This window comes from Cephus cinctus, unplaced genomic scaffold (assembly GCF_000341935.2).
Source record: "Cephus cinctus unplaced genomic scaffold, Ccin1 Ccin1_scaffold0596, whole genome shotgun sequence".
Taxonomy (NCBI): Eukaryota; Metazoa; Arthropoda; class Insecta; order Hymenoptera; family Cephidae; genus Cephus; species Cephus cinctus.
Genome location: NW_014333242.1, coordinates 593,121 through 610,686, shown reverse-complemented (window position 1 = coordinate 610,686; position 17,566 = coordinate 593,121). Strand labels below are relative to the sequence as shown.

Below are 17,566 nucleotides of genomic sequence, written 5' to 3'. Positions count from 1 at the left end.
TCCATTCATTTTCGCTGACTGCAATATCGGCTGGAACGATGATCATGACCCGCGCGGCTACGCGAAATCTGTAACATCGACAGAGGCGATGATCACGGAATCCTACTCCTGGACTCGCCGCTACGATTAGGCGCCATGCTTTTGGTATCGCCTAAAACCGGAGCGTTGTACATCTCCCCACTCATCTCTGACCATGGTGAGTAGATCACGATCTTGTATACAAAAATCTTCCCAAACGACACTGCACTGTTGTTGTCTTCTTGGATGCATTCTTGATTGCTCTCTACATAGAAGATCTCTTTAAACTACCTCCACACATCTACATAGAAGATCTCTTTAAACTGCCTCCATACATCTTCAATCTGTATAATATATACAACTGCTCACATTGTCAGCTGGTTCATTCAATGGAACATCACTAACGCCATCTACATACTACGCTTAAACATAGAAGATCTCTTTAAACTACCTCCACTCATCTTCAATCTGTATAATACATACAACGCGGAACATCACTAACGCCACCTACATACTACTCATAAAAGTTATGGCTTATGCTCGTCCACTGGACGTGTCGCCTTACTGATTCGATTGGCTAATCAAAGAAGACTCTACGCACTCTACGTCTAGAGTCCAGCATAATCTTTCCAACCCGACTTTAGGACTAGTTACTGGCACATCTCCTCATTGGAGGAGTCAGCCATAAGGAAAGGAAGGAAGGAAGGTATACAAAATCGTGAACTAAATACTCTAGTCTCCATGTTATGAATATTCTGTGGAATTCTATCTGTCAGTTTGATTTCCGTGATATTTATTAATAACCTTGTTTGATCGCATTTGAGATGTAAACAGGTATGACACACGTTTAATTGTACGACGATGCATGACAAGAAATTAATCTTGTACAATTGATTATTGACATTTTGATTTAAGGTTACGCTCAGAAAATCATGCATCCTAAAAAGTTCAGCTTACCTCCAATCGTTTTAGGTAATTAATAGTTCATTCTAGGAAAATATTGCACGCAATAATTAATTAATTAATTTCCCAATGATTTATGTATAAATTGCAGTGTCAATTCTATCATTCTGCTTGTGCGAGGAAAGTTTGTCACCATTATTGGACGGTATACAATCTTTGGAAGTCAAAGCTATAAGTAAGGATAGCGATACTGAGCTTATCAATAATACAGGAGAATCTGTAATCGAAAATGAAGAGATTGATACAACAGAACCACAAGCTGAAGGAAATCTGTCAGATGCCAATAGCACAATACCAGAAAGTGCTAGTCCAAATGTTACGAAAGTCAACTGCCTCGTAGATAAAAAATATTCATCTGTTGAGGTAAAGTTTACTTCTCCAATTCACATTTTTGCTATGAATGTATAGAAACATAAACTTGGAACCAAAAGCCATATTGAAGCATATTTCATTAGAAGACTTTACTTTAGAAGGTATCTAATATTTATATGACATTCTGCATTTCTTTTTATAGCTAGTTAATGCTACTAGATTAATGGAATTATTGATCCTGGAACCAGGCCCATCAAACAGAACAAAAAATAGCAAAGAGGGAAGACAAGTACCAGGAACTTGTGTTCTAGTATTATTTTATGCTCGATGGTGTGTCTTTAGTAGTCTTGCTGCTCCACATTTTAATGTATTACCAAATTTCTTTTCACCTTTGAAGACAGTGGCTATTGATGCTATAAAATACCCAAAGTATGTAGCCATAATAATTAATACCAATTACTCTATTTATAATGCGATGCTTAATTTTCTTATTATTTAGCTTCAACGCACAGTATGGAATCGTTGGAGTGCCTACATTAATACTTGTACACAACGGAAAACCTGTTGTTAAATTCAATGGTACGGTATACACATTGGAGGCGTTTGCAAGATTTATTTCGTACTTTACAACGTTGGAACCTAAAGGATCAATGTACCTAACATCAGCAGTTTTCAATGGTCCGGTTCCTAGCACACCATCTAACGAGACTGATTATTGTCTGGTGTTATCCTGGGCATTTATAGCTGTATGCGCACTTTATTTTACGTCGCAGAGTCGATGGTGGAGACAATTCGTAGAGTTGATACAAAATACATGGCGAGAAAGTAATGCTCAACATGAACATACTGACTAGACTGTGAAAATTATATGGGAAATATAAGTAATATCTTATAGGGCGTAAAATCTATTTTAATTATATAAAACATATGGCTGTATAAATCCTAATATTAGACGTGTTGCACTAGTTGCAATATTCCTGTATTCCCAGCTAGTAGCACCGTATCCCCTGTACGAAGAAAAATTAAATAAAGATATTTGAATCTATTTAGATGATAGCAATGGGTTTTAATTACCCGTGTGAAAAATTTGTGTAGCCTCAGTGGCTCCAACCAAACAAGGAAGTCCGTATTCCCTGGCGACTACTGCTCCGTGACTAATAAGCCCTCCAAGCTCTGTAACAACGCCACCTATTAAAGGAAAATAGGGACTCCAGCCAATGTCAGTCGATCTTGTTATTAAAATGTCTCCTGGACATATATTAGAAGCTTCTGATAAATCTGTGATAACACAGGCTCTACCAAGGACTGATCCATTGCTTATGGATGTTCCTTTAACTTTAACAGCTCCTTCATGAATCACAGGATTCGAATTAACCTAAAATTCATTTGTATAATATATTGTATTTGCATGTATTTCAACCTTTAGAATTTTTTTAAACTGTACGTACTGGTAAAGGAGTTGGAATACCAATGATTGTCTCTGGATATGACAGTTTTTCAAGTTGTGGAAACAGTCTTCTTCTTTTAATAGCTCTAAAAGAACATAAATTAATATTTAGAAGTATTTTGCTTCATGCTAAGGTTCTTACTTTCTCAATAGAACAGGATCAGGAGATCGAAGGAGTCGTCCAATTTCCTGGTGAGTCAAGAAGAATAAAATATTCCGATCAGGAATAAGACACTCTTGGGTCATCAGTTGTGAAAGTTTGCAGTAAGCTAATCTGATTTTATGCAATACGGACACCAGATGGGATTTTGTTTGTTCTCTACACATCACAATATTTCTGCAGTAAGGAATTACTTTCTTTAGAATCCACTTGGTGGCTGATTTCTTTGGACTTTTTAATTTCTCAATCGTTTCCTCAAGTGTCAGTTCTTCCGGAACGTTACCACCGCTAGGTATTTTTAAAACGGCCTATACAAAGAAGCAGAAATAAATAAACGTGGATAAAATTTTAATTTATTTGAACATTATTTTTGTAAAATACCTGCAGAGCCATTAGTGTTTTTTCTGGCTTCATACTCCAGGTCTCTATTAAAAGGTCAAATTCTTTGACACACCTATGACCATGTTTCTTGAGGAAATCCTCAAACAGGACCGAAGTGCTTGGACAATTTACTTTGAGCCAATCTCTACCGTGGGACGCATGAATGCTAATAAATTCTTCAGCTTTCCCAGAAGCCTTTATCGATTCAGCTATTTCTTTCAAAATTTTAGGCACCTGTGCGCTTATTACGTCACTAGATGTACTTAATAGTAAAGCTATATCTGAATAATGATTGTCATTTAGTTCTTCCTGCCCTTCCATCAATATCGATATGAGGAACATTTGGGAGAATACAGCGACCCCCGAAATTTCGCTATGAAACAAAGCTACCTGAAGGCCATAAAAGAAAAGAACAATGAGCAATAATATATCATGAAAGAATTTTATACATAATATACAGTAACGTCCAATTGAAGTGTAACACTTGAATTTTTTTACATTTCTGTGAAAGTATGACAGATTTCGAAAAACCAAAGACATATTTTTTAGGAAATTTCCTTCCCGTTCGAATGGTAAAGGTTTTATCCCAATCGGATACAAAATGGCCGAATGGCAGGGGTTGGAGTGAAAAAGTACATTTTGGAACTTTTTGAAAAATTCGAGATCTAATAGTTCCGAAAGGAAATTTATATTTCTAATTAAGGCACGAGGGAGAGCATCCTTCGGCATTAAAAAAAAGACCCCATTGAACCCCTGTAGGATCACTCTAGAGGGAGCTACACCCCCTTGAAGTGAAAACACTTAATTGGCCATAACTTCCGAACGCGCCGGCCAATCTGGTCCAGTTTCTGCGTGATATCATTTTTAATGATACTGCAGATTCTCACTATATTATTGTTCTCGGAGATGATCCCGTGACAGAGATCTCGAGATTTCGCAAGCCCACCCGAAGCTTCCCCACCATTTTTCATTAGGAAAGCGATGAAATAGAAGGTTCGTTTTCATCCACGTTGTAGCTGAGATTTTAGCGATTAAAACGCGCTTTTAAACATCCAAATACGAGTACGCTAAGGGGTTAAATTATCCGTTTGAAAAAACGCCTAAATTTTGCGAGTTCCGCTCGAGGCGCTCGGGGGACTACTACCCTACCACGCGCGCCAAGCAATGGACCCCCGAGCGCCTCGAGCGGAACTCGCAAAATTTAGGCGTTTTTTCAAACGGATAATTTAACCCCTTAGCGTACTCGTATTTGGATGTTTAAAAGCGCGTTTTAATCGCTAAAATCTCAGCTACAACGTGGATGAAAACGAACCTTCTATTTCATCGCTTTCCTAATGAAAAATGGTGGGGAAGCTTCGGGTGGGCTTGCGAAATCTCGAGATCTCTGTCACGGGATCATCTCCGAGAACAATAATATAGTGAGAATCTGCAGTATCATTAAAAATGATATCACGCAGAAACTGGACCAGATTTGCCGGCGCGTTCGGAAGTTATGGCCAATTAAGTGTTTTCACTTCAAGGGGGTGTAGCTCCCCCTAGAGTGATCCTACAGGGGTTCAATGGGGTCGTTTTTTTAATGTCGAAGGATGCTCTCCCTCCTGCCATAATTAGAAATATAAATTTCCTTTCGGAACTACTAGATCTCGAATTTTTCAAAAAGTTCCAAAATGCACTTTTTCACTCCAACCCCTGCCATTCGGCCATTTTGTATCCGATTGGGATAAAACCTTTACCATTCGAACGGGAAGGAAATTTCCTAAAAAATATGTCTTTGGTTTTTCGAAATCTGTCATACTTTCACAGAAATGTAAAAAAATCAAGTGTTGCACTTCAATTGGACGTTACTGTATTTACAGTACCTTTAATAGGTTTTCAAAACTATCAGTGATCTCTTGATAAAGATGAATAGCGGTGTAGAAACGATCAAAATCAATATTGAATTTTTCATGAACCTCTGCAGCCTTCTTCATCGTGGATTTCATGTGCCACATATCGCAAACTAAGCTATAAATCATATAAATTCGGTAAAAGACACTTATAGTTCCGTTTCTCTCAACAGCGTATTGATGTACTTCCGGCGTGGTTAAGATTTTTCCACATATTGCGATATCTATAGTTTTGTTAGTCGCTGTGATTGTCTTTTCCGGTCGAATCAACATTGTCTATTGAAAATTCATTCAATTATAAAACGTATTAAAAGCGCAAAATTAATAATTTATATATATTACGTACGTTCGTATAATTAAAGATACATCGCATTGCAGTAACACATACTGTAGATTCATAGTAGACATTTGGTTGACATAATGCTTTCTGTCCAACACAACCATTAAGAATTCTACAAATAGTACTTAATGACAGTGGAGAAGTAACACCTGGTAAAACTTCTCCAATATTGGCAAAACTCAGTACGTCTATGTCACTAGGAACATTACTGTCCAGCTCATGAATAATTTCAAAGTCTGACCACCCATCCAGAGTAGTAATGGGTCTTGCTTGTAACAAAAAGATTTTTCCTTCAGAAACGGCCCATTCGACATCCCTTGGTGCACCAAAAAGTGCTTCCAGTTGTAGACCTAATTTGGCAAGGCACAATGCAATCTTTTTGGAAATACAAACTTCCTTTGACTCTGTTTCCGATATATCTTCCACTTTGGTACCACTGATATCAGACATCAATATTTTTTTTGTTTTCTTTCCCAACGTAATTTCATTTATCGTTAGCTTGTCGTCCCAGGTTCGATTAACGATAATTGTATCTGGCTCTACCATGGCTGATACTACAGTCTGTAAAATATTAATTAACCTAAGTTCGATTCCAATGACGTAGTTCATTCTTTAAACTCGGTTTAACGGCACGATTAACTAAGTATTTGCATTTTGAAGGTAAACAGAGTTTACGTATTGAGGTTCGTTGGAGGAATCGGATCTTAGAGGATAGTTATAATGGCTTCAGAGTTTTCTATTTATAAGAATATATGACATACTTCACCAAGACCGTAGTTTGCTGTGATTACTATGCTTCGTGGGTCCCCAGTGGTTGGATGTTTGGTAAACATAACTCCAGCAGTCTCTGCATTCACCATAATCTGAACACAGACTCCCATACATGATTTAATTGGTAGACCGTGTTGTCTCCTGTAAATGAAATAATTATTTAAATCCAGTTGAATCAAACGAAGAGGAAAAACATATTCTGTACAATCTGTATAGATTACACTTCAGGAATGAAGTAGCAAAAGACCAGGTTTGCCTTGAGGCAGATCTCTTTATAACTATGGAGTCGCATCTTATACATTCGTTGTTGGAAACAAATATTATTTTCATAGGTGCGGAGTTTTCAAACTAAAAAATTAATTTAACACCTTTACCTGTATTCAACACTTTGAAAAGCAAAAACACTCGCCCAACATTTAGCGACGGCTTTCAAAACATTTTCACTTTCTTGAATACCCAAGAACGTGGAATTCTGTCCAGCAGCTGAAGTATCCTCGCTGTCTTCACCAACAGCACTTGATCTTACTGCGAATCTCAAAGTACGTTTAAGTTCATCCAAAATTACTGGCTGTACCATTTCTATGTCATTTACAGCCTTTCGTACAGCATCAGCTACTGATTTAATAACTGGAGTATTTTCAATTAGAGCAACAATTCTGGAATAAAAGTAATGTTATAGGAATGATTTATTAAATGTATGAAATAAATTTGATTATTACTTCTCGCAAGCATTCTTGAGGCTTTCATCTTTTTGCTGTGTGCTATTAATCTTCAGATTATCCAGAGCTTCAGAGATCTCCGGTACAGATTCCAACTGAGCTTTGAATGCAGCTACGGTGAGACAGAAACCTTGTGGCACAGAGAACTGTAAGATAAATGATAGTAAAACAAAACAATAAATAATTTTTAATTAATAAAACATACTTCTTTACTGTTGACAGTAGTTAATAAAGCTAGAGAAGATCCTTTCCCACCGACAATCATTTCACTCTGACAGATTCTCTCACTAAATCGAACAACGTAGATGTGTGGGTCCAACTTGACATTAGGGGGCAATAGATGTCGAACTCTTGGTACAGCTTGTAGAGGACAAAAGCCATTATAGGTATACCAAAGATTAGCAATTCCTACTGCTGATACTCCATTGAGTTCTATTTTTAACGGAACGATCCTTCCTTCCCAATCCCAGGGTCGACCGCCGTACAAAGTACTTCCAGTATTTAATATCCGTTCCACAACAGTTTTATACTTTTTACCTCCGGCTGAAATTATATATTGTATCATAGTAAGTAGTTCTTTTAGTATCAAATATGAAGTACCGTATAGAAATATATAAACGACCTCGAAAATTGATGGTGTATTTTGTAGGAATATTATCTCTGTCTTCGGCAAAGTCTGGTAAGTTAAAATCCATCCAATCTATTTGGTTGAACAAACCAATGGCGTTCTTAATATGACCAAATTGTAGACTGTAATCATTGTTGACTTAGGTATATTTTCTTAACATTAATAGGATAATGGTAGTTATTATAATAATCCAATACTTACTGTGTCAGACCAGTTTTGAAACTGTTTCCTCCAAAACAAAAGCTAATACCAGTTCTAGTTATTCCAAAGAAACTAACTGTCCTATGAAAACGTGCGGCCTTGTGTTTACCCCATCGTCTTTGCCGTAAGCCATGCAAATATAATTCTGTTTGGGTAGAATCTTCAAAAGTAACATGACCGACTAGAGAACCCCATTGGTCGAATCCGCCAGAGCCTACACAACTTTTATGAAAATAGACAGCTTAAAAAAAACCGTACTAACAGCTATTACAGATATTAGATAAAATCACATCATATGTATCCATTCAGGATTTTTCCACGGTTCCCTGGCGAGTGCGTCAGCTTGCAAACTAGTACTCCAGTCATCAGGCCAAAAAGAAGGTTTGGAGCCAGCAATAAATCTGAAAACATGTGTTTAATAAATCTGCAGTTACTTCAGCGATATCAAAATAATTTAACTGATCTGGTACAAGTGCTTACATGAAGTTAAATCGAATATGTTCAATTTTTCCCATATTGTCATTGACGTTACGTCGAATTCCATTCCTCATGAGACCATTGAAAGTAATTCTCCATCTTCTCCAAGACTCTAATGAAACAATCTTTAGACCAGCACAACACCATTTTTTACTTACATTATTACTAATCACAGTATCGGGATGATCTGTAAAAGAGTATCTTGCAGTTCTTATACATCGGTTAAACAATAATTATGAAAGTACTATACATACTTGGTAACTGATAAATTCGACCATCAGCTAGTATCAGTTGTAGCCACAATTCTGAAATTCTGTGTCTTCTCCTTGTCAATTTCAAGAAAAGAGAATTTCTTTTTTGATCCGTAGCATAGAACAAGAAAGAGTCTGAGCTCTGTAATTACAAATTAATGAATTGAAAAAGAAATTATAAGAAGAATAAATATTTCTTACATCCTCTTCATGAAGAACTTGAAGATCTTCTAAATTATCAGGAAGCTTCTTGTCATATATGTATTCCTTGTTCATCTTTGACAAAGCATCCTGCTTTGACTTTTTTCTAGCAATACATAAACTAGCCCACCAGCGTTTCAATGTAAAATGAAAATCTGTCAATAAATAGAACAAGAATAAATAAAAAGCAAATAAATAACAGTAAAAAAAAAAATATATAAATTATTCTAATCACCTGGTACCGAGTAGTGACTATATTCTTCAATCCATTGTCTCTTTAAGAGTTTATTCAGCCAAAGATAAAACCATATTGGGCAAACAAATAATGTAACAAGCAGTATAGCCAGCACGATCCACTCCATCTCAATAAAAGCCTAAACGTAATTTTCAATCATATACAGTGACGAGCTGTAACTACCATTTTCTTAGAAATTGCCAATCAAGGACAACTCTATCTTCGCTTAATAAACAAATATGTATTGGTTTTAGTCCATATGAATGATAATATAATATATGTTTAGTACGAATTAGCACTATTTATTTACTAAAAGTTTTAAAATCACTCACCTAACGTTACTGAATTGTACTATATAATGAAGTGAGCCATTGGTAATATCTAGACAAAAGTATTAAACTAATCTTATCATTGTACAATTTTTCTGTTTATCATTCCATTTAGGATTATAGATTACTTACCTTCAGCTGCAAGTAATCTTACAATATCGAAGTCCAATAAATTTTTTCCAATTTAAATATTGAACAAACACGTCCCAAAGATAAGATATCAAAGATAGTATTATTAGTTAAGGTATCTTCATGATAGTCGTGAAATTACTAATAGTGTATACTATCCTAGGAATGAAATCATACTAGTAAACTGAGAATGATTTTGTAATAATAATGACATACAATTCAGTGTGTTTGTGTAGTGGTTTGGTATATAACTTAGCATGTTGTGAACTATGATCTCTTGCTCTCTTAAGCTTGATATTGTACTTATATTAAGTAATGAAATAAAAAAATTGCAAAGGGGACTCTTATTAATCAATCTTAACTTATGTTATTTCACAGACTCAATGAACGATTTTTACAGCTGTTTCAACAATGTTAAATTACTTCTATTATTATATTGTACTATTATTAGATTTTTATAATTGACCCAATTTCTGTTAGATATACAATGTCATAAAATTTATAATCTGTTCACAGATAAAATGTGTTGTGGAAGGGTATCCTGCTGTGACTTTTAATACAAGAGTTCTTTATCGTACGTGTTCGCAGTACGTTTCTTTTTAGACTGCATCCTCCGAAAACCCTCTTCTACCAATACATCAGTCAATACCAAAGGAGAAAGTAAGTAAACAATTGCTAATTGCGCGATCCGTTTGAAGCAGCTTCCACGACTGTACTTCCCACCACGCTGCCATGACCCGCAAAACTCCTTAGTCCTGATTGGTGCATCTTAACTGCTTCCCATTTAAAAACTATTGCGAATTTTGACAAACAGTTTGCGAGAGGGTGCTCGGAGAACCTCCAGCCATCATCCACTTTCCGGTGTTAAGGTAATTTTGGGAGACCCTGTATATATGGATTCAAATGACGAGGTTTAGATTTAAAACCTTAATTATCCTTTGAAACCAACATATGTATATGTCAAAAAACATCGTATGTAAGAAGCATTGAATTTACACGGATTTTCACTTTGAAACCTTCAGAACGAATTGACCGTATAACTCGAGGATTTACTGGAGTATTCGTAATACCTTAAGGCGCAAAAACATCTTTGACGAATGCAATTCTAGCTATACATGCTTATTCTTCGTTTGGATAAGTAATTCTATAACGATCATTAAATAAATAACAGCGCGCATAGAGTATAAATCCTAAATTTATCTTTAACCTATTAGCGGCCACGTCTTGATTTTTCACATTGAGATCAAAGCCGTATTGTCGCTTAAAAATTTTGAAAAAACATAGCTACACGAAAAAAACAACACACCAAAACCTTATTTTCGTACCGATCGCATAAAATTTTGATAGGTAACGCCATTGATTTGGATTCATTTTCAATTTTTGAATTCTGAGCTCGAATTCGTAATCAGTGATCCCAAAGACTCCTGATGTCGTATTGAGTTTGACAATATCTCTGACACGAAGGGCTTGGGCGTTAATGGGATAAGATGCCTAAAAGACAACCTTTGTCGCATTAGATGTCTTCAAGACGATTCTTCGACAGTATGTGTTGTCTAGAATGTGCATAAAAATATTTAATCTTTCTTCTTGGAGGATGTCGTATTGCCACGAAGTTCCTCGCTTATCGGGACAGAGTCATCGGTACGACTCTTGTCTACGGGATACAACCTACCAATTTCACGAACGATTAGAACCAAGGATTTACAACTATCCTATTGATGAGTACTCACCATCTCTGGTAAAGATAAATCAGGAACACGGCATCATCACGAAAACAGGCGACCCTATGGGCCGTTGGCATTGTTATGATGAACGCAAAGATGTCGTCGATGAATGTATTAAAGGCTTTGTACATAAAAGCTCGCCAGGGTAAATGAGCGACAGACTTTAGTTTGTAATTTACAAACAGTTGCGGCAGCATGAACAGGAAGCCAAAGGCATAGACACCATTTACTAGAGAATTTATGCACCACGAGTACCAGCTACAACAGAGCATCAATATTGTTGAACCAACTTTGTTATTGACCACTAATAAAAATTGTTTTGTTCCTTTTAGTTACCTTTTGTGTGGTTGGTACAACAGGGAATAGGAAGCACCTGCTATTACTAGTGGGTACAATAAATAGCTGAGATAACGCATACTTTCTGCGTCGAATTCACGTGTCCGCGCCTCTGCTGAATTCTTCTCCGTGGGATTAAACCTAATCCTTGGAATTATACCAGGACCTTTTACGAATTCAGCCCGTAGGATCTTCTTAGACTTCCACAACTAAGATGCAAAGAGGAAACGATAGTCGTAAGCAATTTATTAAATAATTTATGTGTACGAGGATCGGTTTATTTAGTACCTCAATCACTGTTCCAACTCCTGCTGGGATGAGGACAAGTAGAGACGAACCCTCGTCCAGAAGATAAAAAAAAATTATAGCCTGACTGAAAGCTCTCCACAGAACAGTTCTCACACTGAGTCCAGCAAGATTATTCTTGCTTCTCCAAAAGCTTACATCATTCTTGAACGCCAAGAAGTCAAAGAGAAGCTGCAAGGACGTGCATTATGATTACAACTTTAAACAATCTGCATTCAGATATCACAATAATTTGTCATACGTGCATCGCTGCTATGAAGATGGTTCCAGCCAAGAGGTAAAGATTTGTATCAGCGAAGATACCTTTAACCTCGTTAACGTCCTTATCCGAGAAGCCTAAGCTCTTCAAGCCATACATAGCTGCCTCGACATGGAGCACTAATCTCAGTTTTCCCAAGGATACTGGACTGTATTTTACTTTAACGTCGATAGTACGATTTTCTGGAATAATCCGCACGAGATCCTTGTGCCTTGTTTGTAGGAAATCGTAGTTAATAATGGGCAGAAACATTCCCTCTCGAGTTACTCTGGAAATCGGTCAAATCAATAAAGATTTAACATACTATAAGTAGAGTCTATACCCGTAATCGATACACACCTTATATCCCTTGAGAGCTCAAGGGGTAGATTATTGGCAGGTAGCCGAATGTCGTCCGTCATTATTGTGAATGTAACGCGAGTCTTTAGATGGGAGACTGGCTTAACATAACTCTCTTTTCTCTTACGCTCCACTCGATCTTTTTCACCAAGTAACTTGAATACTGCCGCCTGAGGAATGGCATACTGAGTCATTTTTATTCTAGTGTACACCATGAATGGATCCTATAAAGAAAGATAATTTTTATTCGAATTGTAATAAAATTGATGTAATAAAATAGTACCTTTTGAAGATCGTTGAAAGAGTTGTTATATTTGGAAGATTTGGGAAGTACCATTATGTGCAAAAAGAGAGTACCATTTTGTTGTGTTCTTTTTGGAATTTCTAGATTGATAGGGCTTTAAATATTAAATATGTATTATACTGTCATTTATCATATAATCCTGTTGCTAAATAGAGAATTAGAAAAGGTAATCACTTACATGCTTTGTTCCTGGGAATAATCAAAATGTGACACAGAGTATACAGGAACAACTTCTTTTTGTAATGGCCGTCCCATCGTAGAAGTGAACATATGTAATTGCAAATCTGGTTTTGTACTCAAATAGGAAGTCAGACATGTTTTTCCAGATTCACAGGATGGTGGTACAAATAAGAGAGAAATAGTATAAATAGAATGTGCAATGTACCCCAAAAATATAACAGAAATGATTAAACTGATTGATGGCCACTTCATCTTTTCTCGGATGTAGTTTACCTGTAAAAGAGAATGTATATAAATATCATTCATCTACAGTATCAAGGACTCGTAGAGCTTTATACATATTTATACAAAATTATCATTGAATTCTACTTATTCCTTCTTTATTTGGATTTATCCCTATCTGTAAGAGTAACATTATTCATAAGAATATGGAATAGTTTAAAACTCTCATGTTCACTCAATTCAACCAACAACAACACACTCTTTGAAGTTCATCTAAAATTTTTTACATTTCTCCATCTTTTCTTTCTCCACCTCCACTGAATTTATTTAAAAACGAATAAAGAACAATACTGTTGTAATGACTATGGTAATCTGTATCTCTTAAAATACAATATACCGAAGAATTATATTTAAAATAAAGAAGTATCGAAAATTATAGAATTATTCTTGGCTTCCTGTCAAAGAATTGACAACTACACAAAATACAATAAACTGGCAAGGTAAAAATAATTTCACTAACCTGAATAAATAATAAAAGGATGTAATTTCTTTATAAGTTAAATATATTAATAAATTTCAGCAGGACTTATAGTCAACATGGAAGGTTGAGTTGCTTGGAGCCACGTTTATACCGGCGATAGTTAACAAGAGTGGTTGCCATGTTGGCGGACTGCGCTGGACTGCGCACGTAAGTTCAAGAATTTGAGCGAGATAGGTAACTTTTGCATAATATTTAAATAAGATTAAATATAATTGAAAGCAAAATTCTAAATCATAAATATTAATTTAGAGAAGGAAACTGTTCCTACATTAATAACTATTTATCGAAGTATTATAATTCTATTTACCTTGAACAAATAAAATAGATGAAGATGTAGAGTTGTAGACTAATGTAGTAGAACGTTTATTATTTAAGTACCGATTTTTTAAAATTTTTAACTGCTCATTCTGTTTCACAGTGCAGAACAGACATACATGAACTTACGAGTTGTGAACAATTTCTGAGATCTGGAAAAAAAGTTATAAAAAACTTAATACACACTGATTAATTGGAGGGTAAATGCAACTGTAAAAACCAGGTGGAGGTTTCTTCAGGAAAAATTTAAGAATATAACAGAAAGTAAGAAGCAAATTTATATTTTATAGTAACTCTTTGACATACTATTGTGTTTAGCAAAAGCATTAATTTCTTATTTTTATTATTGTTTTTATTAGACACCTATTGAATATACATTTTAGTTAATGTAATGAAGTATGGCTTGTTTCTTTCACTTTAAATTAAATGATTAGGTAATATGTTTATTCAATATTAAGAGGGGAAGGCATTTCCTCAGGTGCACCACGTAAAACAGCTAATATATTTTCAGCAGTCATTTTAGCCATTTTAGTTCTGGTTTCGATATTAGCACTTCCAAGATGAGGTAGGATAACTGTAAAAAAAACCTCTGTAGGAAATATTAATGATAGAATAATGATTTACTTACCACAATTACTTAGTTTAAGTAATTCACTGTCTAATGGTATAGGTTCAGGAACCATAACATCTAGACCAGCTGCCCATATAGTTTTATTTTTCAGTGCTTGAATAAGAGCATCTTGATCTACAACTTCTCCACGACTAGTATTAATAAAAACGGATGTTTTTTTCATTTTGGCAAAGGCTTCTTCATTAAATAAATTCGTAGTCTCAGGTGTGAGTGCTGTTGTCACCACAATAAAGTCACTTTGATGCAATAGTTCATTGAAAGTAACTTTCTGTCCACAAAATGCAGCAGCTTCTTTTTTTTCAGTTCTACTAGTATATATAATCTTTTTAACATCAAAACTAGCTAAGCATTCAGCTACTTTAATTCCTATTCTTCCCAGTCCTACTATACCAACAGTAGATCCTTTTAATCCTGGTCCACACATCCAGGTTGGAGACCACGCAGTCCATTCTCCTCTGTAAAAAATTATGGATTTCACTCAAATATTCTATAATAATAGATTTCAAAATACTGGACTAGTTGCTCACCTAAGCATTGCAGCATTTGCTTCGAACAATCTTCTAGATGTAGCCAAAACTAAAGCTATAGTTAATTCAGCAGTTGCATTAGTTAAAATTCCAGGAGTATATCCAACATGAATATTTCTAGCTTTAAGAGCTTTCAAATCTAAATGATTATATCCCACTGACATGGTGCCTACTACTTTTAATTGAGGTCCTGCGACTTCCAATATCTCATTATCAATTTTATCAGTCAGCAGGCAGTATACACCATCCACCCCTACTATTTTTTTCATCAATTCTTCACGGGGTATTGCAACTGGCTTATCCCATATTATTAAATCACATCTACAAGTGTAACAATATATGTAGTATGCTGCTCCAAAGCTGCATCTGTTAATTCGATACCTACTTATTTTTCAGTAGCTCAATTCCTATTTCAGGAATATGTGGAAATGTTACAAGAACCTTTGGTCGTTTTGTATTTTGTAAATCAGAAACTGTGCGGCTCAAAATTTGATTTGATTCCATTCTGAATATTTTTAAGGTTACTCCGGTTCCTGCTCTAATGACACAATTTATTCGCGATAAAAGAGCCATTATCTAAGGGGTTTTTTTTTATAATAGTCTTTAATGTATAATCTCATACCTCTAATATCACATATCAGAATTACATTAATTTTATCTATGGTTAGTATTTTCGCTGGTGTATCTTACTTTACTACTGCCGTTTAAACAGTTTTCTCAAGAGCAACTGAAACTTTTAACCTATACCAAATAGCCAAGGCAGACCACTATTTATTTATTATAGATTATCTCACAAAGTACATTTAACTGAAATTCTACCATACATTATTGGATTAGAATATTTAAATAAGATTCTGAAAATAAAAATCTCGTTGCTTTTCTCATCATTTGTAAACAAAAATTATACATTTATTAATACTATTTTTTAAAATATACTATTTCAAGTGAATAATGTAATACAAGTCACATACATAAGTTCAGTGGAACATTTATCTCCCTATTCTAGATAAAAACTACCGTTCACCCTGATTTCTTTTTGAAGCCAGGAAAGTGTTCTTCATTAACATAGTCACTGTCATAGGGCCAACACCACCAGGTACTGGAGTAATGTATCCAGCAACTTTTTTCACAGACTCAAAATCAACATCCCCAACCAGCCTGGATCCTCCAGTATTGTCTTTTATTCTATTAATACCAACATCAATAACACATGCCCCAGGTTTCACCATATCCTTGGTAAGTAAACCAGGAACTCCTGCAGCCATGACAATCACATCTGCAGATTTAGTGAAATTCTTCATTTGCTCGTGTGGCGTAAATCTGTGGCAAATCGTTGTAGTCATATCCAGAGCTCCAGTTTCACCTTTACCATCTGCATGAAGCAGTAAGGCAATCGGTAGTCCAACATGCTTAGACCGACCAACAATTACAGCATTTTTACCAATGGTATCTATTTTACTTCTTAAAATTAATTCTTTGACACCCAATGCAGTAGCTGGTGCTATTCCTATTCTATCCAAAGTAAGTTTTCCCATATTTTCAATATGGAATCCATCCACATCTTTGGATGGTGCCACAGCACAACAAATTTCCTTTTCCTCAATACCTATTGGCAGTGGTAATTGAACTATGATCCCATCGACAGAATCATCATTATTCAAACACTTAATCTTCTCAATCAACTCTGTTTGACTTATATCATTTCCAAAGAAGATCGTTTCGCTTAGAATACCTGACAAAAAATTGTGATGTCTGAGAGATGAAAAAAAAGTCTATGGACAATAATACCTATGGCTGCAGCAGCTCGAACTTTATTTCCAACATAGGTTTTACTTGCTTGATCATCTCCCACTAATATTGCTATTAGTTTTGGTTGTCTCTTATCACATGCTACCCAAGCATCGACAGAAGACTTGAGTTCCCTTCGCATCTCCTCAGCAATTGCTTTTCCATTTATTATGACAGCTGTTAAGCTATAAAGTCATAATGAAATGAGGATACGAATCAATATAAATACGCATTCGATTATATTACATTCTGCTTACAGTGATTTTGAAACATGCAATTCTCTGGAAATATGCTGAGTATTTATTATTAGAGAAAGTAGCCGACGTGAGAACATCACTAAACACTTTTAGTTCCTCTTACAGATACGTTAATACTGGTACTGGTGAACACTGCAGTATTACTCGCAGTGTAGAATTACCAGTAATATTGTTTTGCTCTTGCAAGCTATCAGATACCGGTCTTCTTGGTACCGCATACGTTCATATTACCTTTACTAAGTAAAATCTATAGTGCTGTAGCACATGTAAAAGCTACAGGTAAGACACATGCGCAGGAAGGACGTTGAGCGCTACAATCGCAAATACCAAGTACATTTAAAAGTATATAATCTTACAAAATTAACCTCAAAGGAATTTTGCGTAGAGTA

The 17,566-nt window shown here is 35.5% G+C and overlaps 5 protein-coding genes and 1 long non-coding RNA gene across 17 annotated transcripts; 2 read left to right on the top strand and 4 right to left on the bottom strand.

Annotated features, from left to right (window-relative positions):
- The first annotated feature begins 144 nt into the window (after nucleotides 1-144).
- Nucleotides 145-2,197, top strand: LOC107268843 (thioredoxin domain-containing protein 15). The gene is made up of 5 exons (XM_025086229.1): nucleotides 145-196; nucleotides 934-990; nucleotides 1,073-1,344; nucleotides 1,496-1,722; nucleotides 1,793-2,197. Exons 2-5 carry the CDS (start codon nucleotides 951-953, stop codon nucleotides 2,145-2,147), a joined length of 894 nt encoding a protein of 297 aa, XP_024941997.1. The 5' UTR covers nucleotides 145-196; nucleotides 934-950; the 3' UTR covers nucleotides 2,148-2,197.
- Nucleotides 2,183-9,591, bottom strand: LOC107268831 (uncharacterized phosphotransferase YvkC). 5 transcript variants are annotated; one of them, XM_015741981.2, is made up of 20 exons: nucleotides 9,452-9,591; nucleotides 9,323-9,389; nucleotides 8,991-9,129; nucleotides 8,756-8,910; nucleotides 8,558-8,696; nucleotides 8,307-8,490; nucleotides 8,117-8,227; nucleotides 7,827-8,048; nucleotides 7,620-7,747; nucleotides 7,203-7,540; nucleotides 6,998-7,143; nucleotides 6,653-6,934; nucleotides 6,269-6,419; nucleotides 5,514-6,068; nucleotides 5,141-5,443; nucleotides 3,282-3,671; nucleotides 2,883-3,208; nucleotides 2,742-2,826; nucleotides 2,368-2,668; nucleotides 2,183-2,300 (listed from the first exon to the last, which is right to left on the bottom strand). In XM_015741981.2, exons 3-20 carry the CDS (start codon nucleotides 9,115-9,117, stop codon nucleotides 2,242-2,244), a joined length of 4,002 nt encoding a protein of 1,333 aa, XP_015597467.1. In that variant the 5' UTR covers nucleotides 9,118-9,129; nucleotides 9,323-9,389; nucleotides 9,452-9,591; the 3' UTR covers nucleotides 2,183-2,241. The 5 variants fall into 5 exon arrangements, with proteins under 5 accessions (XP_015597467.1, XP_015597466.1, XP_015597465.1 ...); XM_015741980.2 differs by having other exon boundaries at nucleotides 8,991-9,210; nucleotides 9,323-9,371; nucleotides 9,452-9,581; XM_015741979.2 differs by having other exon boundaries at nucleotides 9,323-9,371; nucleotides 9,452-9,581.
- A 387-nt stretch (nucleotides 9,592-9,978) lies between these two features.
- On the top strand, nucleotides 9,979-14,218 carry LOC107268850. Of its 5 annotated transcripts, none has more exons than XR_003060045.1 (7): nucleotides 10,008-10,108; nucleotides 10,263-10,317; nucleotides 11,505-11,744; nucleotides 11,899-12,091; nucleotides 13,558-13,618; nucleotides 13,699-13,806; nucleotides 14,078-14,218. It is a non-coding gene; the product is annotated as an uncharacterized LOC107268850 (long non-coding RNA). The 5 variants fall into 5 exon arrangements; XR_003060043.1 differs by having other exon boundaries at nucleotides 13,699-13,833; nucleotides 14,078-14,211; XR_003060044.1 differs by lacking the exon at nucleotides 13,558-13,618.
- On the bottom strand, nucleotides 10,934-13,984 carry LOC107268834 (cleft lip and palate transmembrane protein 1-like protein). 2 transcript variants are annotated; one of them, XM_025086221.1, is made up of 9 exons: nucleotides 13,967-13,984; nucleotides 12,895-13,169; nucleotides 12,696-12,810; nucleotides 12,413-12,636; nucleotides 12,056-12,341; nucleotides 11,797-11,985; nucleotides 11,509-11,717; nucleotides 11,179-11,430; nucleotides 10,934-11,116 (listed from the first exon to the last, which is right to left on the bottom strand). In XM_025086221.1, exons 2-9 carry the CDS (start codon nucleotides 13,146-13,148, stop codon nucleotides 11,023-11,025), a joined length of 1,623 nt encoding a protein of 540 aa, XP_024941989.1. In that variant the 5' UTR covers nucleotides 13,149-13,169; nucleotides 13,967-13,984; the 3' UTR covers nucleotides 10,934-11,022. The 2 variants fall into 2 exon arrangements, with proteins under 2 accessions (XP_024941989.1, XP_015597472.1); XM_015741986.2 differs by lacking the exon at nucleotides 13,967-13,984 and adding an exon at nucleotides 13,639-13,785.
- Nucleotides 14,219-14,239: 21 nt separating the features above from the next.
- On the bottom strand, nucleotides 14,240-15,893 carry LOC107268840 (glyoxylate reductase/hydroxypyruvate reductase-like). Of its 3 annotated transcripts, none has more exons than XM_015742001.2 (5): nucleotides 15,755-15,893; nucleotides 15,518-15,670; nucleotides 15,133-15,453; nucleotides 14,603-15,060; nucleotides 14,240-14,548 (listed from the first exon to the last, which is right to left on the bottom strand). In XM_015742001.2, exons 2-5 carry the CDS (start codon nucleotides 15,634-15,636, stop codon nucleotides 14,418-14,420), a joined length of 1,029 nt encoding a protein of 342 aa, XP_015597487.1. In that variant the 5' UTR covers nucleotides 15,637-15,670; nucleotides 15,755-15,893; the 3' UTR covers nucleotides 14,240-14,417. The 3 variants fall into 3 exon arrangements, with proteins under 3 accessions (XP_015597487.1, XP_024941994.1, XP_015597486.1); XM_025086226.1 differs by having other exon boundaries at nucleotides 15,823-15,866; XM_015742000.2 differs by lacking the exon at nucleotides 15,755-15,893 and having other exon boundaries at nucleotides 15,518-15,741.
- On the bottom strand, nucleotides 15,717-17,359 carry LOC107268842 (bifunctional methylenetetrahydrofolate dehydrogenase/cyclohydrolase, mitochondrial). Its single transcript, XM_015742007.2, has 3 exons — nucleotides 17,178-17,359; nucleotides 16,921-17,105; nucleotides 15,717-16,864 (listed from the first exon to the last, which is right to left on the bottom strand). Exons 1-3 carry the CDS (start codon nucleotides 17,252-17,254, stop codon nucleotides 16,146-16,148), a joined length of 981 nt encoding a protein of 326 aa, XP_015597493.1. The 5' UTR covers nucleotides 17,255-17,359; the 3' UTR covers nucleotides 15,717-16,145.
- Between the last annotated feature and the right edge of the window lie 207 nt (nucleotides 17,360-17,566).